Here is a 22,280-nt window from a genome sequence, read left to right as displayed (position 1 = left end):
GCCCTCAAAGGCTCCTGCCCACACACTCAAATACTATTCAGGAATTTACCTGTTGACTTGTCTCTCTTTCCCACAGACCTGGGAGCTCACATCTGCCACAAAGAATGTACTCAGCTAAATGTTGATTCAGTCTGAATTCCAACTTTCTCAGCCCTCTTGGTTCCCTTCCCTTCCCCCACTAAATGCCTCCCACTCTACTCCCTGTTCCTCTCCCGGATAGAGACCCTTTATTCTCTAGGAGTTTAACTTCCAGATGCCTCTCTCCTGAAGGTCTGAACCTGCTCATCCCAGAGCTGATGTGTAAGGAAGCCTGTACAGAAAGACCTAATATCCACTTCTCCACCTGTGCTGACTACAAAGACTCCCACGGAAGGTAAAGTGCTCAGAGTCTGTGAGCCTGCCTGGTCCTAAGGACTGTGGGGAAAAGTCAGTTCTCAATAATGATTTTTTTTTTTTTAGGATTTTATTTATTTATTTGACAGACAGAGATCACAAGTAGGCAGAGAGACAGGCAGAGAGAGAGGAGGAAGCAGGCTCCCCGCTCAGCAGAGAGCCCGATGCGGGGCTCGATCCCAGGACCTTGAGACCATGACCTGAGACAAAGGCAGCAGCTTAACCCACTGAGCCACCCAGGCGCCCCAAAAGTCAGTTCTAGATGAAGCAATTCTAGCGCAGTCAGTAAGAACCTGGGCTCTGTGACCAAACTGCCTGGGGTTCACATCTTCTTCTGCGGCTTACTGAGAGCAATACATTGCCTCTCTGTGCCTCAGTTTCTCCCTGTAAAACAGGGTTAATAATAAGTACCTCGTAGGGTTGACGTGAGGACTAGGTGAATTTATAACATAAAACATTTAGCTCTATTCCTGACACACAGCAAATAACGCCACGAACACCGTTATCATCACGTAACAATAGCTAAGCCTGGGAAACACGGCTGGCAGGAAAAAATAAAAAGATTATTGAGAAAACCTTAATGTGGGCAGAAGTGAATATATCCTCTCCCCCCCAAGGAATCATCGGGTGTCAGTGGCCCCAGAAAGTCCTCGGAAGCAGCATGCCCAGCCCTGTGCTGATTATGTTCTAACCGCAGCAGAGCCCCGTCTCCTGGGCTCACTATGGACTGTGGGCTCGCTCAGAACAGCTCTGTCTGCACGTTCTCCTAGCACAGGCTGACACAGAGCAGAGTGGCGGGAATGTCTTCCAAATAAACAAGCTCGCAATGTAACCTGAGTCTTTGACTGAGGTTCTAAGCACAGTCCTTCCGGGGAGGCCCCTTTCACTGGTAAGGTAAGTACCTATTGCCCAAAGTGTACATCCCTAGAGACCCCCCCAAATCCCTCCCGATCCCACCAGGAGCTGGGAATACGGAGAGGAAAAGGCAGGGGCTCTGCTAGAACTCCCATCTAGAAAGAAAAATCAGCTCACAGACACTAGGCACTCCCCATACGGCAGGCATGGATCCTACACTTTACAAGAATTACATTGCTTGTTTAAACAACCCTATGAGGGGTGGCTCAGTTGGTTAAGCAGCTGCCTTTGGCTCAGGTCATGATCCCAGGGTCCTGGGATCGAGTCCTGCTTCGGGCTCCTCGCTCAGTGGGGAGACTGCTTCTCTCTCTGCCTCTGCCTGCTGCTCCCCCTGCTTGTGCTCTCTCTCTGTCAAATAAATAAATAAAATCTTTAAAAAAAAAAATAAACAACTCTGTGAGTTTTGGTACTATTATTGTCCCATTTTCCTCAGGCAGAGGCAAAGGTGAAGAATTAAGGACTCTGCGTGAGGTTGCTTGGGTAAATGGCAGAGCTGGGATTCAGACCTACACAGGCTGGTCCCGGAGCTCTAGCTCTGGATCTGTGCTCATGCAGGGAGGCGTGACAGGGTGGGAAGTCTCACCTAAAGTGACTTGTGCCCTGACAGAAGGCAGTCGGGGGGAGGGGGTGAAGGCGGCTGGGGCAATGCAAGACAGACAGGCGGGAGCTGGTCAAGAAAATGTCTAAGAACAGCTGTGGAAAGAGGAGCCGGCGTGCTGCTGTTATCAGTGACCACCCACCTCTAGGGGTCGAGCCCTGAATGTGCAACCAACAGGATCCGATCATATTAGCTCTCATTTTAGTGATCACCTAGGCAGGGGGTTGTTACCCCCACTTCACAGATAAGAAGCCAAAGCCTCAGAGAGGAAAATTTCCCTGCTAAAAGGTTCTTTACAGGACACCTAAGTGGTGGATCCTGGGTTCAAGTTCAAGTCGATACCACAGCCCCCGCTCTTAAGCCTCAGGCCACACTGGACAAACAGGAGTCAGTGAGTGTGGGGACCTGAGGCAGAAGGTGGGGAGTCAGGCAGCATTCCCTGCTAGGCCTGCCTTTACTGTCTCTCTGCCCCTTACTCGGGCTGGAGGCAGACACTATCGCTCCAGGCTCCAGCCTACCTGAGCCACACGCGTGCGCGCGCGCGCGCGTGTGTGTGTGTGTGTGTTGGGGCTGGCAGTTAAGGACCTTGTTTAAGGGTCTCCCACCTATCTGAGGAAGTAAAATAAGCAAGCAGCCATGGAGCGGGCTGACGAAGGCGATTTCCTCACCTCCCCGGCTTCGGCACATTCGCCAGAACCAGAAATCAGCACAACTGAAGGCTAGTCCCAGATATTCTTTCCAGAACGACACAAGGGTTAGAACGACAGAACCACAACAGTAATAATGTTGATGACGGCACCCGTTACCGAGGACCTACTGTGCACACCCTCCTAAAAGCTTTACACAGCCTTACAAGAATCATTTCAACATAACACCATCATGAGAAAGATGGTACTATTATCCCATTCTGCAAGGGGGGAAACGGAGGCTCAGGGAGAGTCATTGGCCCAAGGTCATGTAGCTGGGACGAGAACCCAGGTCTGTCTGGCTCTGAAACCCACGTCTTAACCAGAAAGAACACTCAATCAACGGGTCCAGGAGACCAGGGTCTAAGTCCCACTTCTAACTCTCTGTGTGGCCTCAGGCAAATTTCCTTTCCTTTCAGAAGCTTTGTCTTCCCGCAACAGGTTGGTCTAGATGACATCTAAGTCGCACTTCCACTTCAGCCTTCTGTGACTCTGAGAACCGCCATGACCTCTTGCCCTCTCCCCACCCACCACTCCGGGAAGCCCTGCAGGATGCCGGAGAGCCTCCCACTCCACGCCCGCAGAAAACCACGAAGTATTGCCTCCTTCTGGCTGCCTCGTGATCCCAACCAGCCAGGACACCCAGAACCGCAAAGCCACAGGATTCCCTCGAGCCGGGCCGTGGGAGCAGGAGCCCAGAGGGCAGAGGGGCCGGGCAACCCCTCGCAGCCACCACTTCCTCTGCCCTCACTTCTCCAGGGTGTGCGGAAGTAGGGGAAGCAGGCTTTGGCTCTGTGCCCTTCTGGCCCATTCCTCTGGGTCCCCGTGGCCTGGGGTGGTGGGAATGTGGTCACTTTGGGGGAATCCCGAGCTCACTCTGCAAGGTCAAGTTCAAGTGGAGGTTTTAGGACAAAAACCTTTGCTGGGCTCCAAAGGCAATTTTCGCCCACCATGCTCTGTGGCCGGAACGTCCTGTGGCATCTGGGATGTCCTGTCTCCCTCTCTCCCATCCTCTGAAGTGGCTGCTAACATCCCAGATCCTGGAGTGAGACAAGCCTCCCCCTCAGGACAGGTCAAAAGCACTGAGATCCCGCTCCCCATTCATCTGCCACCAGCCTCCCTGCCTCGCTCCTGCCCCCTGCAGTTCATCCTCTGCACAGCAGCCAGAGCCTTGGCAAAACCTAAACCAGTCATCGCCCTGCTTGGAGCCCTGCAGCGGCTACGCATCACTCTCAGACCAAAATGCCAACTCCCCCAGCCCCTGTCCCCATGACTGACAAGGCCCTGCACGACCTGGCCCCTTTTCCTCTTGCTCCCTCTGTCCAGCCACAGCAGCCTTCTTGCTGCCCAAAACATGCCAAACCCCACATCCCTCTCTCAGGCCCTTTGCATTTGCTGTTCCTCTGCTCAGAACTCTCCTGCCCCAATTCTTTGCCCAGCTGCCCTCTCCTCATCCTTCAGGACTTGGCTCAATGTCACCTCCTTCCTTGCTGACCCATTTGAGTAGTTCCCTCTCTACCTCTCAGCTAACTCACCCCTACATCACTTGGTTTTCTTTCCTTTCTCTGAAGTGATCCTTCTGGTTGGCAGGGTTGCCTGCACAGTCCCTCTCCTCCAGGGCATCTCCTCAAGGGCGGGGATTTTGCTGCTCCATCCACTTTGGTTCCTACAATGAGCTGGGACCTCATTTTGTCCTTACAACTCTGCAGGTGAGGATGCTGGAGTTCAGAGAGGTATACTGACTTGCCCAAGGTCACAGAGCAAGGAAGTGGCAGGATTGAGACCCAGGTCTGCCTGATACCCAGGCCATTTCTGCCAGGCCTCCATGGAAGAGACTCCCACGGCCAGGGGCCCACTTCAGGGGGCTCTCGCCCAGAGAGGACTGACTCACAGTGAGGCTCTTAGCAAGGGTACCAAGAAGGAAGGGCCTGTCTACTTCCTCAGTGCTCCCTCCTCAGAGATACAGGGCAGCTGGGGCTCACCAGTGGGGCAGGCACAACCCTAGAGGTGAAGAAGCACAACCTTCAATCCACCCAATGTTGTGCAGAAGGGGAAGCTGAGGACCAGGGCAAGGGAGGAATTTACTTAAAGTCGCACAGACTGGTAAAGCCTCACGGCTTGGGGTCTCCAGATCCAAGAACCCTTCCTTGCCCCGAGAAATGACAAGTGAGACCCAAAGCGCAGGTTCTAGGAAGAGTGCCAGTCCCAGAGCTGCCAGGCCCCGAGGGCGGGGCAGGGCCAGCAGAGTGCTTCTGAAGCCCTAAGACAAAGAAAAGTCTCAAATTTCTTCCTTCTTTCAGAAAAGATTCATCAGGAGTCTACTCGAGGCTAGACCTTGAGCCTGTCGGTAGAGGTGAGCAATTTTCCGAGCAATACTCGGAAAATGAACACCTCCCTGGAGAAACACCTGGTAGTTTCTCGGAGAGTGAAAGACACACAGACCCTCAGACCCGGCAGGCCCCCCCCCCCAGACCCTCCCGTGAGAAATGCGTGCGTAGGCCCACCAAGAGACCCACGAAAATGTCACAGCTGCCCAGACAGGAACGTCGTCCATATGTGTGCATCTGCCCAGTGGGACCCCTGCAATGGAGCACATTCTGGAACACGCAACGACGTGGGCCAACGGAAAACTGTTCACTGTTGACTGAAGCTGAAGGGAACCAGACCCAAGAGGACATACTTTGAATTCATCCAGATTAAGTTCAAAACCAGGAGAAACCAGGGTGACAGAAAGCAGATCAGCAGCCACCTGTCGCAGACAGAGATGGAAGGGGGCTCCAGGAACTTTCTGGGGAAGTGGAAGTGTTCTATATTTTGCTCTAGGTGGCGGTTATACAGGGCTATACATTTGTAAAAACAGCAGCACAAGACGTGTGCATCTTACTTAAGGAAATCACACGATTTAGAAGATGCCCAGTCTTGTCCTGAGGAAGCCCACAGCCCTGCCGAACAGGACGATCGTGAGAGCAGCTGGTGTCCCCGGGGCCCTGCTGTGTGTCAGGGACAGAGCCGGCTTCTTCGGGAACAGCAGGTGACTAACGCTTGCAACCACCGTCCAGAAGAGGCCCCAATATCTCCACGTCAGAGGGAGGAAAACGAAGCTCCGAGAGGGGACGGCATCCAAAGGGACATGGCAGAAAGGGAGGGAGCAGTCCCCACCTCGCTGCCCTCCTTGCCCCACACCGCGAGGTCACTGGTCCCCACGCAGCCGCCGCCTCCCCAGGGCCCAAGGGAACAGTGAGCGTGGGCGGGATTTCTGTTTAAGAGCTGCTTAGGAAATGCCTTCTTCCTCCGCCTTCCGCCCCCTCCACCCTCCCTCACCCCTCATCACCGCCACAGGTCGCTGAGGTCACTGCAGCCCTGGCCTTCTGCCCAACCAGAGGGAGCCCCAGAGGCTGGGCAGCTGTGTGCTGGGGGGAGAGGGGTAGGGGTGGTGTGACCAAGGGGCTTTCTCCGCTCCTGGGCTCTCCTGACCCAGCCCGTGGCCCCAGAGGGCCAGGAGGGCTTGAGGTTAGAGACCCCACCCTTGGCTCCAGCTCACACGTGACGTAACCCAGTGTCTGGACTCGGAGAATCATGTTTATTCGGAATAACAACCACCACCATTACTGCAGCTCACTCAGTTCTTACCCTGCGCCAAGAGCTGGAGTTCGATCCGTGGCTCCTCACCAACGTCCCCCCCAAAGTAGGCACAGTTGGGATCTCATTTGACACAGGAAGAAACGGAAGCTCGGGGGGGGGGGGGGTTCAGTGACTTCCCACAGCCTCACAGTGAGAAAGCAGCAGCCCGGGGATTCGAACCCACATCTGCCCCGCTTCGGGCCCGTGTTCCTCACCACAGCGCTGTGTCTGTAACCCAGCATGTTATTGCTGAAAGTGCCCCTGAGTAGGTCTGTTCCGGCCCCATAGGGCTACAGATGGGAGAACGAAGGCCCTGGAAGCTCTTGCTCGGAGCCACACATAAAGTTCGTGGTAGGGCTTGGCCGGGAAGCTACGTTTGTCCCCTCAGCCTGGCTTTCGGTGACCAGAGCCTCGGAGCGGGCCATGTGCACCTGGATGGGCAGTGCGTGGGAGGCAGGGAGGCCTGGTTCCAGGCAGAGGTAAATATTGACATGATGGTGTTTACACTGTAACCCTACCCCTGGCTGGGCCTCACACCCGTCCTGTCCCCGCCAAGGAGGAAAAGGAGCTTATGGGGAGGAGAATGGGGGGAGGAGGCTTCTGGGCTGGGGCTGCTCCTCGTGCTCCCAGGGGCCAGTGGGCAGGAAGCCTGGGACATCTACAGGCAGGGGGTTGCTGCAGTCCTGGGAGATGGTGTCGGAACTGGGAGTCGCAGGCCTGGGTTTCAGTCCTCGCTCTGCCACGGATTGTTGGTGGGACCCCAAAACAGTCAGTGACCGGGGAGGAAAGGGCTGGGGTAACTGTCAGGGGCTGTGCAAAGGTGAAAAATAACATTTCAGCTAGGTCAACATCCTGCCCCAGTCACCTTCCAATGCCTCTGGCCGCTGCCCGGCAGTCCTGTCCCTGTCCCCAGGGGGGCTTTCCTGGGATAGCAGAGTTTCTGCTCAAGTGGGTGGCAGCTTGGGACTGAAGCCAGGATCCCAAGGAATCAAGAGTTCACTGCCTGGTTCCAGTCCCTAGTTCCCAAAGTGATCTGTGAGTGTCAGCTTCCACAGCTCTGTGCTGGGGATAAACCTACTTCCTGGGGTTCCCATGAAGGTCAGAGAGGTTTGCTTTTAAGTCCCAGGCACATGGTAGGTCGTCGTTTTGCCCCTCAGTTTTCCCACCTATGAAATGGGGAAGGTGAATCAGATGTTCAGAACACAAGCACGCTAAGGTTTTAAGTAGCCAAGGTCTCACTGTCTCCAAGCCCTGAAGTTAGATCCTCCCTTAGCTAATTTCCCGAATGTTCTCCAGAAACTTGTTCCTCTGTTTACATCTCCCCCAAAGATCCCCCACCACCACCAAGGGCTCTGTGGGGAGGAGGGAGCTGTTCCAAGGCTTGTCAATGAGCCAAGACAGGCCTGTGGATCTTTCTGCCACCTCTGCTCTTGGGGACCCCTGGGGAAGGGGAGAACTCCGAGGCCCTAGACCCCCAGTGCCACTCACTGATTGTGGGGTTCACTTAGCGTTGGTTGTTCATTAAATTCCCCCCCCCACCCACAGATTATAATTCCTTAAGGACAGGAGAGTATCTTCATATTTTCATTTCTCTAAAACTTGGCTCCTAGGAAACATACCATTTCACTAACTTGCCATAGGAAGTACAAATGCCATCTCTTCTGGGAAGCCTTCCCTGATACATACTCATGGCAAGGGTGACTCTAGAGCTGTATCCCCAAGTTGGCACCATCATATTCTACCTGGTTTTAGAGCCGTGTGGGAATCTCATCCTTCTCATTAGATCAAAGTTCCTTGAGGCCAGGAGCCCCACTGTTGTTTATATGAAAATATGTGGAGGACGGTGAGTGTCCACAGGGAATGGGCTTTGTGCAACCTCTGGGGCCACTGCCTCCCCTCTCTTCACGGCCCATGCTGGGCAGCATGATGGGGCTGCTGGGTGGAGTAGAAGGGGCAGTAACTAGTGTCTAGACCACCATCGTCTCTCCTAGGACCACTCCACCTGCTTCCTAACTGGTTTTCTGGCTCCTGGCCTCACCCCTGTTGACTATCTCAAAACACAACTCTGACCACATCACTTCCTGCCTCTGAACTCCACAGTGGCTCCCCAGTGTCCTTAGGATAGAGGCCCCAGATCTTTAACAAGCCCCTCCGTGCATGCACCTGCTCGGGGCCGCCTCCCACACATCATCTTCTCAGCCTCCAGACCCAGTGACTGCTGAAGGCTCCGTGTCTGGTCCCATCTCTCACCTACGGCTCCCTCCACCTGGAACCCAGTCACCCTTCAGACCATGCATTCTTGAGACCACAGCTTTTATGCCATGTCCTCGGGGAGCCTCATCTGATCCCCAGGTGAGGTTCTCCTCTCTGCTCCCCAGCACCCCACACGTCTCCTTGGTGACTACAGTTGCCCTTTTCATTTCCTGCTCCTTATCTGCCTGTCCGCCCGACTGTGGAAGAGAGATCTGTCGCTCTCCTTCAGGCTGACGGCCGCCCCGACGCCTGGTCCCATGCCAGGTAGACTTGTTTGCTGAATGAACGAGTGAACGCAGCACTGTGACTATGGCCAGGGTGCTTGCCTAGCTGACAAAAAAGAAAAATAAATGGAGTGGGAACACAAAAAGTCATAAACCTTTGCCGATGGCTCCTCCCTCACAGTAGACATCAAAGTGTGGACTTTAGCCAAGCGGGTTATGTCGTGGCCAATGCCTGAAACTTTCTGCTGAACCCACCTGTGGACAGTCCTCTGACTACTCAAATCTTGTTGCTCCCCACAGGGTCTGGTCTCTCCCATCCTGCCTAAGAAACCATCTACCTTGTTGTTAACAAAGATTAACGACACACCTGTTTTCCACAAATCTCAGCATTGTCAGGAAAGCTGAGTGATCCAGGTACCAGCATAGACGCTGACCCGCAGAGGGAAGGGTACTGCGGGCCTCCGAGGGGACAGGTGCAGGGGGCATGTGGCTGGCCTCCCATCTTCAAAGAGTAACACCTTCTCAAGTTCTTAAGCTTTTCTACACTGGATCCTAGGTTGTATCCTTATGATACCCTGCCAGGGAAGCAAATCTGCCCCGCTTGGTAGGAAAAGAGGTGCAGAGAGGGGGAAAGAGTGACCCAAGGTCACACAGCAAGCTGATGGTACATCAGTGTTCAAACCTAGGCAGTGGCCCCTGTCCTCAACTCAGCCACTTACTTGACTCCCAACCCTTGGCCGTGGCTTTAAGCTCAGCCCCTAGGTTGGAGTGTGGAGGAACATTCTCAAGACGCCACAACAGCAGAGAGGGAACACTGGGTTGGGCCTTCTTTCCCCCAACCTGTCTTCCTGGTAACCCTCTAAACATACCGGAGGCTTGGGCCCGCTCTGACCTTATCTTGCTGTGTGACCCTGGGCAATCTCCTTCACCTCTCTGTGCCTGTTGCTGGGTGGTATGAGGACAACTGAAGACAGGAGATACAAAAAGCCTTCTCAGAACCCTCATCCCAAGCCTGCACTGGGGGGTCCACTTGAGGCCTTTAAGAACTGCACTGACTCCCCACCGAGGGGTTAAGAGACCTGGATGGAGGGCTGGGAACCATAGGGGACATTCAGTCAGGACATGAGAAAATAGCCCACCTCCTCTCCAAAGGAACCCTGTTCAGAGCCTGGGGGCCAGGGGAAACTTGGCCACGCTGAAAGGGAGCGAACATGGGATTTGTTTAAAACCCACCAAGCAGGAGATCCAAGGAATGAACTCTTTAGCAACCCGGAATCACCCCCACCTCAGGAATGAGCACAGGGACTAGTGTTTAGGGGAAACCAAAATGACAGGGGCCAAGGAAGCCTGATGTCACCCTCCACCCCACCCCCACACACGGGGGGGTCAACAATTCCCAGTGGGGCTCCAACCCCTCAGCCTAAGCGTTCGGCCATCTGGCCCCAGGCATGTCCCTTGCCTACTCTCTCTCCTGTTTTCTGGCTCTCTCATACCCACGTGCCAGGCAAGCCCCATTTCTGGCCTTTCCAAGTGCATTCCTTGTTGCACTCATGCACCTGGTCCTCAGTTCACGGAGGTTCCCCTGCCTGGAAGTTCTTTCCAATTCAGATGTCACCTGCTCAGTGACACTTTCTCTCATCTCTTCAGTCAGGAGGAACTCCTCGCCTGGTATGATACCTCTGACTCTCCCAGAGATATGCCATCTGGCCTGAGGATCCTTATAGACATTTATGAACTGGCAGAAGCTCCGCGAATGCTGTGTTGATGACAGTTTTCCCTCCTTAGCATAGGACATATAGTAAGTGTTCAATAAATCTTCGTTGACTGATGAACAAAGGAATGGTTCTCTAAGTGTCACTGTCCCCTTCTTCTCCCCTCATGATAACCTGTAATCCTTCTTCCCAACTAGCAAACAGGTAAGATGTCACACAGAGCGTCCCAACTCAAGCTTAAGATTGTAGGGAAAGGAAATAAAGCTGTGTCAGAGTGAGCACTCTCACCGGGTTATCTCACCAAACCCCACATCACCCCTGCAAGCCAAGATCTTTCTCTTCTCACAGATGAGGAAACTGATGGTCAGAGGTGAGGGTTCAACTTGATCCAAGTCCCCATGGGGACACGGGAGAGCCAGGCTTCGAACCTGAATCTCTCTGATGCTAAAGCGTGGAAGGTTTCTCAGGTTGTAAGCCTCTGAAAAGTATCTCCAAGGCAAGGTGCCCTCTCTTTTTTGGTAGTTTCTAAGGAGAAAAAAGTTGTCTTTCTGAGTAACTTAGATCAGGGTGGCTTTGGAGGCAGAGTGAAGGATATGACTTCTATGTCTCAGCCCCTTTTACTGCTCCTGTGAAGAGACCTTAAATCAAGGGCAGGCCACAGGGTGTGAACTCCCTGCCACGGGAACTGTCCAAGTAGAGCATTCCAGGGGAGAGATCCCTGACCAAGGAGGCAGGTTGGCTCCAGTTGTATCTCTAAGACACAATTTCATTATTACTGACTCTGGACAGGCAAATGGCAGAGGAGGAGGCAGAAACTGGTGGGGAGAGGAGAGAGGAAGAAAAAGTGATGTTGGGAGGAGACGCCCGCTCTGGGTGGAGCAGAGTTCGGTCCTGGGACACCCGTGGGGAACTCTTCATGCCTACAGGGGTCCCATCTTGTCCCCGCCTGGTCCCCTTCAAGCTTGACAGCATCATTACAGAGAAATGGAGGTGGCAATCTCCCTGGGACTGGCAGCCATCATCATCGGCACATGCCGTCCTCAGGCCCTCCCTGGTGACCTGTACTCACTTCACAGGGCACAGACAGGACTAAGAGAGAGAATCAGAAGGGCCTGTCCAGGGGAAAGCAAAGAGAAGTAGGTGGCTTCCACCCCCATGATGCAGAAGTGATCATCAGGCCCTAGAGAGATTACTGAGAGGTCCAAGCTTTCCTTCTAGAGACAACACCCCGCCCTAAAACAGCCCCAACAAACCCAGCCTCAACCAAAAGGGTTTCTTTCCTGGGGTTCCAGAAACCCCCATGAAATCCCCCTGCAAGTCCCTTCTCCCTGGTGTCGCTTGCCAGCCCCCTCAGCAACCCCCTCCTCTGAGGACCCATTATTGGGAGATGCTGGGGAGAGCGGATCACCGAAAGCAGGGTCCCCAAGCACTCCCTGGTCTCTGACAGCCATAAAACCTAACTGCCTCCACCCCCTCGGGCCATAGGGGGACCGGCAGCCCCGAGAGCTTCGACCCCTACCTAGCCCTCCGAAATGCGCGAGGCTCGGCCACCCACGACGCCCCAAACCCAGTTTCAGCCCCAGACCGACCTCGGCGTCCCGGGACATTTAGGTCTAACTGGACCCAGCCGCTCCGCGATTGTGCCCGACCTCCGTATCGGACCCAGCCCGGATGCCCGGGGTCTCCACTCCCTGCTAGGACCTCCGGACGCCCCAGACTAGAACTGCACCAACTGTCCCCGAACCGAATCGGCCACCCTGAGCCCTCCAAACCTGGCCCGGGCCAGCTGCCCAGACCCAAGCTGAGCGCGGCCGCCCCCGACGGAAGCTCGGCGGTGCCGCCCAGCCAGTCGAGTCTGGCCCGCGTGCCCCCAGACTCCACGCCTTCAGAGCCAGAGCCGCAGCCCGCGCCCAGCCCCCCGCGAGCCCGGCCGAGTCCCCCCGCCGCTTGGCCGCCGGGGCAGTCGAGGCGGGGCCGGGCGCGGCACTCACCATAGCTCGCGCGCTCCGCTCCGCTCCCGCACCGCTCCGCTCCCCGGGCCCGGCCCCGGCTCTCGGCTCCCGGCCGCACTCCTCGGACAGCGCGGCTGTTCGCTCCGGCCGCGCGCTCGCCTCCCCGCGGGCGAGCGCGGCTCAGGCTCCTGGCCCGGAGGAGGCGGGCCCGCCGAAGGCCAATGGCGGGACGCGGGGGCTGGGCCGCGTAGCCAATCACGCCCCGAGCCCGGCCTCGGCCCCGCCCCTTAGCCTCCTTAACCCTCGGCGCGCCGGGCAGGGAGAACGGGTGCGTGGGGACCCCGCGGCCTGCGCGGGCGGGGCCTCGGGCTGAGGGGTGCGGGGTCGGGACCTGGCCGAGCCCCGCTTCGGGGGCAGGCGGAGCCCGGGGAGGGGCTCGGCTGCGTCTGGTGCGCGGCGCCGGGAGCCTGGGCGACCTTTGTCTTTTGCCTGGCGCCTGCTCGGGAGTGTGACCCAGAGTGCTGCAGCTGCGCGTGTGTTTATGTGGGATGTGTGCGTGTGCGTGTGTGTGTGTGTGTGTGTGCGCGCGCGCGCGCGCGCGACCGGGCGCGCGCGGGAGGGGAGGAGAACAGAGAAAAAGCGGGGGAGGCATGGATCCCGCGTGCCTGTGTGTTTATTTGTTACGGAAAGGCAGAGACTGACTATATTTGGGTTTTGTTACTTGGAGCTTCCGTGTGTGCTTCCGTGCGTTGCGTGTATATGTGTGTGTCTATGTCTGTGTAAAAGAGAGGGGCAAGAGATAGGCGGTGGGAGGGAAGCATAGAGATGTACCATGGCTCTCCATGCCTGTGCGTTTTGTGTGTTCAGAGTAGAAACTGTCTCTACTGTGTGTTGTGTTAAGAGGGCGAAGGAGGAAGAGGGCGCAAGGGTGTGTGTCTGTATTTGTATGTGTGTCACCTGTGCATTATGGGCCTGTTGTACATGCGTGGCCATGTGGTAGAAAGAGACTTTGCGTCCCTGTTACAGACACCAGATTCCTGTGGTGTTGTGATGTTGTGGGTGCTTGTGTTCTTGTACACACACAAGGGGGCATGGCTGTGATTTGGTACACTGTGGATGCAGCCCAGTTTGTGAGAAAGAGAGATGAAAACCTTGTGTGTGTTGTGGAAGTGTTTTATTTGTGTGACTTTGGGATCACTTATATTTGTATTGTGTCCAGAGGCATGATGGGTGTATTTTCCGGAGAGACAAAGCCCTCTGGGAGGAGATGGGTGGGGTTTGGGCTTTGAAGGAGGTATAAGCGTCCATAGGGCAAGAAGGAATGAGGTGGGGAACCTTGCCTATCAGCCGTGGAATTGGGGGCAAGGGAGTTGAGTTGGCGGGGGACAGGTGTGGATTCTGGAAGAGAGGACACCTGCTGCCAGGAGGGGGAGTTGGAACCGCTGACAGCAGCCCCTGCTCAGAAGCTGGCTGGTGTGACTCTGGGCACAGAGTGCCAGGTTCCAAAGGGGACCATCTGTTCCTGGGCAGTGTATGTGGCAACCTGCAGGTGGCTGGGGGCTCTGTGGAAATAGACCTCCCCCCTTCCATTCAGCAGCACTCTGAATTCCTTAATGGGGAGGGAAGGACATATGGAGGAGAGTCACTTGTCAAAATTCACAAATTCATTAAGTGCAGCAGACAGGAAGCAGGGTAGAGCGGGGAGGGTTGGGCCTTATCCTAAAGGTGACAAGACCTTCTCTGTCCCAGACACTTTCTCCATTCTGAAGGTTGGGTAACACACCATCAGCTGCTCAGGCCTGGGCCAGTTTCAGATTCCTGGCCAAGTGTCTTCCTGGGAATTGTAGCCTGATGCCTGGTAGGACATTCTGAGATCCAGGGAGACGCAAAAATGGAACCCATTCATCCCGCCTCCCCTTGACAGCAGCGTGATCGTGGTGGATTCCCTTCTCTTCTCTGAGCCTCAGTTTTCTCCTCTGTAAAATGCGATTTGTAATTCCTGTTCCCTCCCTGTACTGCTGTGAAGGCTTTACAAGTTAATGTATTTAGGTCCCTTGTAAGTTACAAACCACTGGAGAATATTAAGCATTTTTCCACCTATATAAAGGTCAGCAATAAACAAGTGAATCTGTGCTATCAGGAGGTCAGACTAGTGTTACCTTTGGGGAGGGAGTAACTGGCAAGGGGAAAGCAGGGGCTCTTCTGGGTGCTGGAAAGGTGGTTTCAGAACCGAGGGGCTGGGGAGGGGGATGTGCTCGGTTTGTGAAACTTCCTGAGGGTCTGTGAATTCTTCGTACAGGCATACCTCAGAGACATTGCAGATTTGGTTCCAAACCACCACAATGAAACGAAAACCATAATAAGGGGAGTCAAGTGAATCTGCTGGTTTCCTAGTACATAGAAAAGTTATGTTTACATTATACTATACTATACACTATACTACAGTCTATTAAGTGTCCAATAGCATTACATCTACAAAAAAAAAGTTATGTACTTTAATTAAAAGATACCTTTGGGGTAGACGCCTCGGTGGTTCAGTTGGTTAGGCTACCGATTTCCGGTCAGGTCCTGACCTCAGGTCATGAGATCGAACCCCATGTCAAGCCCACATCGGGCTCCATACTCGGCACAGAGTCGGCTTGTCCCTCTCCTTCTGCTCCTCCCCCAGCTTACACTCACTCTCTATCTCTCAAATAAATAAATCTTTTTTTAAAGTAAATTTTTAAAAAAAAGATACTTTTGGGGTGCCTGGGTGATTCAGTTAAGCATCTGACTCTTGATCTGAGCTCAGATGTTGATCTCGGGGTGATGAGTTCAAGCCCTGGATGTTGATCTCAGGGTGGTGAGTTCAAGCCCTGCGTTGGGCTCCACACTGGGCATGGAGCCAACTTAAAAAAAAAAAAAAAAAGACACTTTATTACTTTATTGCTGGAAAATGCTAACCATTACCAGAGATTTCAGCAAGTCATCATCTTTTGCTGGTGGAGGGTCTTGCCTTGATGTTGATGGCTGCCCACTGATCAGGGTGGTGGGAGCTGAAGGCTGGGGTGGCTGGGGTGATTTCCTAAAAGAAGACAATGGTGAAGTTTGCTGCATTGATCGGCTCTTCCTTTCGTGAACAATTTCTCTGTAGCACGCGATACTGTTTGATAGCAAGTTACCCACTGTGGAACTTCTTCCAGAACTGGAGTCATTCCTCTCAAACCTGCCACTGCTTTGTCAACCATGTAATATTTCTGTACTCTTCTAAATCTTTTGTTGTTTTTTCAACAATCTTCCCAGCACCTTCACCAGGAATAGATTCCGTCTCAAGAAACCACTTTCTTGGGGCGCCGGGGTGGCTCAGTGGGTTAAGCCTCTGCCTTCAGCTCAGGTCATGATCTCAGGATCCTGGGATTGAGCCCCACATCGGGCTTTCTGCTCAGCAAGAAGACTGCTTCCCCCTTCTCTCTCTGCCTGCCTCTCTGCCTGCTTGTGATCTCTGTCTGTCAAATAAATAAATAAAATCTTAAAAAAACACAACAACAACACTTTCTTGGCTCATCTGTAAGCAGCAACGCCTCATCTGCGGGACTTTTCTCGTGAGCTCGCAGCCATACGGTCCCATCTGCAGGTGCCACTTCCTGTTCTAGCTCTCCTGCCGTTCCACCACATCTGCAGCTACGTGCTCCGATCAAGTCCTGGACCCCTCATGGGCATCCGTGAGAGTGGGAATCAGCTTCTTCCAAACTCCTGTGAATGTGGACATCTTGACCTCTTCCCGTGAATCCTGAATATTCTTTTTTTTTTTACTTTTTTTTTTTTTTTTTTTTTTTTAGTTTGACAGAGTTCACAAGTAGACAGGCAGGCAGAGAGAGAAGGGGGAAGAAGGCTCCCTGCCAAGCAGAGAGTCCGATGCGGGACTCGATCCCAGGACCCTAGGATTATGACCTGAGCCGAAGGCAGAGGCTTTAACCCACTGAGCCACCCAGGTGCCCCTCCCCTTGCACTTTCATGCTATGGAGACAGCTTCTTTCCTTAAACCTCACGGATCAACCTCTGCTTGCATCAGGCTTTTCTTCCACAGCTTCCCCCCCACCCTCACCCTTCACAGAACTGAGAGTTGGGGCCTTGCTCTGGATGAGGCTTTGGCTTAAGGGAATGTTGTTGATCTTCTATCCAGGCCACTCACCCTTTCTCCTTATCAGAAATAAAGCTGTTTCACTTTCTCATCATTCATGTGTTCCCTGGAGGAGCACTTTTAATTTCCTTCAAAAATTTTTCTTGGGGGGCGCCTAGGGTGGCTCAGTGGGTTAAAGCCTCTGCCTTCGGCTCAGGTCATGATCCCAGGGTCCTCCCTGCTCAGCAGGGAGCCTGGTTCCCCCTTCCCCTCTGCCTGCCTCTCTGCCTACTTGTGATCTCTATCTGATGAATAAAAATTTAAAAAAAAAAATCTTAAAAATTTTTTTTTTTTCTTGGGCATTCACAATGTGGCGACCTCGTGCAGGAAGCCTAGCTTTCAGCCCATTTCAGCTTTCAGCCTGCCTTCCTCACTGAGCCCCATCATATCTAGCTTTTTATTTAAAGTAAGAGACGGGGTGCCTGGGTGGCTCAGTGGGTTAAGCCTCTGCCTTCGGCTCAGGTCATGATCCTAGGTCCTGGGTTTGAGCCCCACATCGGGCTTTCTGCTCGGCGGGGAGCCTGCTTCCTCCTCTCTCTCTGCCTGCCTCTCTGCTTACTTGTGATTTCTCTCTGTCAAATAAATAAATAAAATCTTAAAAAAATAAATAAAAAATAAAGTAAGAGACATGTGACTCTTCCTTTCACTCAAACACTTGGCCTAATTTCAATATTGTTGTGTCTCAGGGAATAGGGAGGCCCATGGAGAGGGAGGGGGACCAGGGAATTTTTGGTCAGTGGAGCAGCGAGAACACACACAATGTTTACTGATAAATGCTGCAGTCTTATAAAGTTTGCTATCTTATATCACACAGTTCATGGTGCCCCAAAACAATTACAATAAACATCAAAGATCATTGATCGCAGTTCACTATAACAGATGTAATAATGAAAACGTTTGGAGCACCTGGCTAGCTCAGTCAGAAGAGCATGCAACTCTTGATCTTGGGGTCCCGAGTTTGAGCCCATATGGGATGTAGAGATTACTTAAATAAATAAAACTTTAAAAAAATAGGGGCACCTGGGTGGCTCAGTGGGTTAAGCCTCTGCCTTCAGCTCAGGTAGTGATCTCAGGGTCCTGGGATCAAGTCCTGCATTGGGCTCTCTGCTCAGTGGGGAGCCTGCTTCCTCCTCTCTCTCTCTCTGCCTGCCTCTCTGTCTACTTGTGATTTCTCTCTCTCTCTCTCTCTCTGTCAAATAAATAAATAAATAAATTCTTTGGGGGGAAAAAAAAACTTTAAAAAAATATAGCGGAAGGGGCGCCTGCGTGGCTCATTTGGTGAACCGTCTGCCTTCGGCTCAGGTCATGATCCCGGGGTCCAGTGACTGAGCCCTGTGTCGGGCTCCCTGCTCAGATGGGAGCCTGCTTCTCCCTCTCCCTTTGCCCCTCCCCCTGGCTTGTGCTCGCTCATGCTCTCTTGCTCTTTCTCTCTCAAATGAATAAATAATTTCTCAAAAAATAAAAATAAAAAAATACAGAGGCATTTGGGGGGCTCAGTCAGTTGAACGTCCATCTCAGTATTGGCTCAGGTGTTGATCTCAGGGTTGTGAGTTTAGACCCTGAGTTAAAAATTAATTAGCTGGGCGCCTGAGTGGCTCAGTGGGTTAAGCCTCTGCCTTCAGCTCAGGTCATGATCTCAGGGTCCTGGGATTGAGCCCCGCATTGGGCTCTCTGCTCAGCGGGGAGCCTGCTTCCCTTCCTCTCTCTCTGCCTGCGTCTCTGCCTACTTGTGATCTCTGTCTGTCAAATAAATAAATAAAATCTTTTTAAAAATTAATTAGCTAATTAATGAATGAAAAAGTTTGAAATCTTGCAAGAATTACCAAAATGGGACACAGAGGCACAAAGTAAACAAATACTGTTGGAAAAATGGCGCTGTAGACTTGCTCGATACAGGATTGCCACAAACCTACCATCTGTTAAAAAACAAAACAAAACAAACAAAAACGCAGTATCATCAAAGCACAATAAACGGAGGTATACCTGTATATTATATCGTGACAACATGTTCCAAAAACAAAACAGAAAGGTTGTGTGTCCTGACCACATTTTCTCCAGTCACGCAATGGACATTCTGAAAGGCTCTATCAGTGAGTCAGGAACTGGGCTAAGCTGTGGGAAGACAGCAGTGAACAAGATGGGATCCCAGCAGATTCACTCCCCAGGCTGGCAGCCGCGGAACCAGGACCAGAAATGGAGCTGCCCGATGCTGTGGCCAAGTCCTTTCCATTCCACCGAGAGAGGCAGTCTCTGGTCTTAGGCTGCTGCCAGGGGAGAACAAGGAGAAAGGTTTGTGAGAGCTCTGACCCTAACCCCCAACTCCTTAGGGATCCCCAGAGCTCACCTCCTCTAAACAGCCTTCTTGGAACAATTCTACGGAGTAGATGCTATGATTCCCACTCCACCCCACGTTGCAAATGAGAAAAATGAATGTTCAGAGAGTGAAAGTGACTTCCCCAAGAAGGCACAGCTAGTCTGAGAGGATTTGCTTCTTTGCCAACATCGTGCTGCTTCTTTGGCATTTGTGGGCAGAGACATGGGTGTTTGCATGCAGGAGAACATGTTTCCCTTGTTAGATTCCTATAGATTGAGAGGTGAGAGGTGTTTCCTCCAAATATTCAGGTGTCTGGACACTGTGATGGCTTAGCCAGAGCCTCAGGGCTCAAAACCCTGGCAGAAAACCCAGCTTAAACTAGAATACAGAGGTAGAGCTAGCTTCAGGCATAGATGCACTGAGGAACTCAGATGACATAGCCAGGATTCAATGTCACCACCCATCTCTTAAGACTCTTTTCCTCTCTGCCTGCTTCATTCTCTTTCTTCATTATCACAAGATGGCTGCCAGCAGCACCAGGCATGCATCCTAGTCCCTCAGCAACTCCAACAGAAATAAGGACTCTAGGGGCGTCCGGGTGGCTCAGTCGGTTAAACTTCTGCCTTTTGGCTCAGGCTCAGGTCATGATTCCAGGTTCCAGGGATTGAGTCATGATTCCAGGTTCCCAGGATCAAGCCCACATTGGGCTCCCTGCTCACTGGGAAGTCCGCTTCTCCCTCTCCCTCTACCCTTTCCCCCTGCTCTTGATCTCTCTGTCCCTCTCTCTCTCTCTCTCTCTCTCTCTCAAATAAATAAATAAATAAATAATCTTTAAAAAAGAAAGGAAGGGGGCACCTGGGTGGCTCAGTGGGTTAAAGCCTCTGCCTTCGGCTCAGGTCATGATCCCAGGGTCCTGGGATCGAGCCCCGCATTGGGCTCTCTGCTCAGCAAGGAGCCTGCTTCCTCCTCTCTCTCTGCCTGCCTCTCTGCCTACTTGCGATCTCTGTCTGTCAAATAAATAAATAAATCTTAAAAAAAAAAAGAATAAAAGACTAGATGTTCAGTAATGTCTAGTACATGGTTGGTGCCTGAAGAATCCTCAGGGGTTGACTGATTCTCTGTGTGTGTGTGTGTGTGTGTGTTTTCATTGATATCAGGGACCAAGTCAAATAGGGTCCGGACAAAATGAATAGCCCACAGGCATGCAAACAGAATGAGACTTGTTATAAGGGCTTTTAAATTTTTACTTTTTTTCTTCTTCCATAACTGAACAGATACTATAGTCTAGAGCTCCCAGAGGAGAACATCAAACTCTCCAGGAACAGACCCTCCTGACGAACTCACACCAGCCTGTCAGAGACGATAGGGTCAGGAACACACTGGAAGGAGCCCATTGGGATGCTGGCAGGTGAGGGGGCAGCTCGAGCTTGTCACACCCAATTAAACTATTTCTTAACTCATCTAACCCTGCAGAGAGGTTGCCTGGGGACAAGGATGTCCCAGCCTGACCCCTTCCCCTTGGGCCACCAGCTACTCTAATTCAGCTGGGCAGTTTGAGTTTCTGCGAGGAATTGGAGGTCCATTAAGACCTGACCAACAATGGGAGCTATTTATCAAGTGTCTGCCGGGCCCCCTACTGGGTACTTTCCCTGATTGAAATACAGGACCAACAGAGTATCTTTTGGATACTCACATTAACCCTGCGTTTGCTTTACTTTTTCTACTATTTTCTCCCTTCGCCCTGATTTCCTCACTTAATTTCAAAAAAATAAAATTTATCTGTTTTTTCTGATTTCAAAACGAATTAACCCATGCTCATTTTAAAATAATGCAAATAATACAGACATGAACACAGAAAAAGAAGTTCCCCATTTGCCACTCCTCTGATATTAACCCCTGCTAATTCCTTGATGTGACTCTTGCCTTGAGCTATATTAACAGATGCTCGTCCATTTTGTGAAAGGAAACACGTGATCGACCTGGTCACGGCCTCCCCTCCTCCCTTGCTTTGAGGAAGGAAACTGCAGGTTAGGCAGCTGCGTTATCCTGTCGTTCTGGGGAACAGGTGGAGGGAGGGGGAGAGAAGCTAGAAGAGCAAGCAAGGGCGAAGGTGGCTGGGTTGGAAAAGGATGGGGAGAGGCTGGCACAGGGGGCCAGTGAGGTGAGGGCCAGCACAGACTGGGCTTTGAGGAAGCATTTAAGGGAATCAGAGCACATATTTGGGGTCTGCTGTCTGTGCAGAGGGAGAGAGGGAAGGCTAGAAAAAGAAAGAGAGAGGGAGAGGAAAGCGAATTCTAGCAAGCTTTATTGAGATTACAAATGAGACCTTCCTTAACATTTTCTTTTCTTTTCTTTTTTTTAAAGATTTTATTTATTTATTTGACAGACAGAGATCACAAGTAGGCAGAGAAGCAGGCAGAGAGAGAGAGAGGAAGGGAAGCAGGCTCCCTGCTGAGCAGAGAGCCTGATGCGGGGCTCCATCCCAGGACCCTGGGATCATGACCTGAGCTGAAGGCAGAGGCTTTTACCCACCGAGCCACCCAGGCACCCCAAAGATTTTATTTATTTATCTGACAGATGGAGATCACAAGTAGGCAGAGAGGCAGGCAGCGGGAAGGGGGAAGCAGGCTCCCCGCTGAGCAGAGAGCCCGATGCAGGACTCAATCACAGGATCCTGAGATCATGACCTGAGCAGAAGGCAGAGGCTTTAACCCACTGAGCCACCCAGGTGCCCCTTCCTTAACATTTTCAAAAGAACTGAATACATATTTAAACTGCTTTTCAAAAAAAATTTCCTTTGCAGTGTTTTCTGGGAGGGGACCTGCGTTCCCAATTCAATAGGAGGCTGATACTAGCCTGAAGGTGGTCTGGCTTTTTCCCTGATAACTTTTTTACAAACAAAAAGTGAGATTACACGATAATAGTAACTGCTAAAGTGTATTGTCTACTTATTCTATGCCAGGAACTGCACCAAGCACTCTTCCATATTAATGCATTGAATTCTACAATAACTAATGGGGGTAGGGACTACTAGTATCCCATCCTACAAATGAAGAAGTGAGGCTCAGAGTGGTGAAGCCACTTGCCTGAGGTCACACAGCCAGCAAGTGGGGATGCTGAGATGAGATAGTTGCTAATTATTTTAACCCTCTGGTAAATGCAACTGTTTCATTTGGGGTTTAGCAGGTTTGGTTTTGTTTTTAAGATTTAATTTTTAAGTAATCTCTATACCCAATGTGGGGCTCAAACCCACTACCCCAAGATCAGGAGTCGCATGTTCTACTGACTCAGCCAGCCAGATGTCCCTCTTTTAGTCCCCCTCCTCCTCCCCATCCCCCCCCCCCGCCCCGCCCTAAGCAGCTTCAAACCCCTTTCTGCTTTTGACCAGGTAGGGGATATACATTTAAACAAAGGCAGCCACAGACGGCTACTAAACCCGCCCCCAGTTCCTTT

The 22,280-nt window shown here is 52.3% G+C and overlaps 1 protein-coding gene across 1 annotated transcript in view; it reads right to left on the bottom strand.

Annotated features, from left to right (window-relative positions):
* The window catches only part of ECE1 (endothelin converting enzyme 1), a 115,589-nt gene extending 103,044 nt beyond the window's left edge, over nt 1–12,545 (bottom strand). The window contains exon 1 of the mRNA XM_047725612.1: nt 12,394–12,545. Coding sequence (XP_047581568.1) covers nt 12,394–12,396 — 3 coding nt within the window. The 5' untranslated portion in view covers nt 12,397–12,545. The remainder of the gene's footprint in view (nt 1–12,393) is intronic.
* Between the last annotated feature and the right edge of the window lie 9,735 nt (nt 12,546–22,280).

The sequence above is a fragment of the Lutra lutra genome, chromosome 4, assembly GCF_902655055.1.
Source record: "Lutra lutra chromosome 4, mLutLut1.2, whole genome shotgun sequence".
Lineage (NCBI taxonomy): Eukaryota > Metazoa > Chordata > Mammalia > Carnivora > Mustelidae > Lutra > Lutra lutra.
The sequence above is the reverse complement of the archived record's forward strand: the minus strand, read 5'-3'. Positions and strand labels throughout refer to the sequence as shown.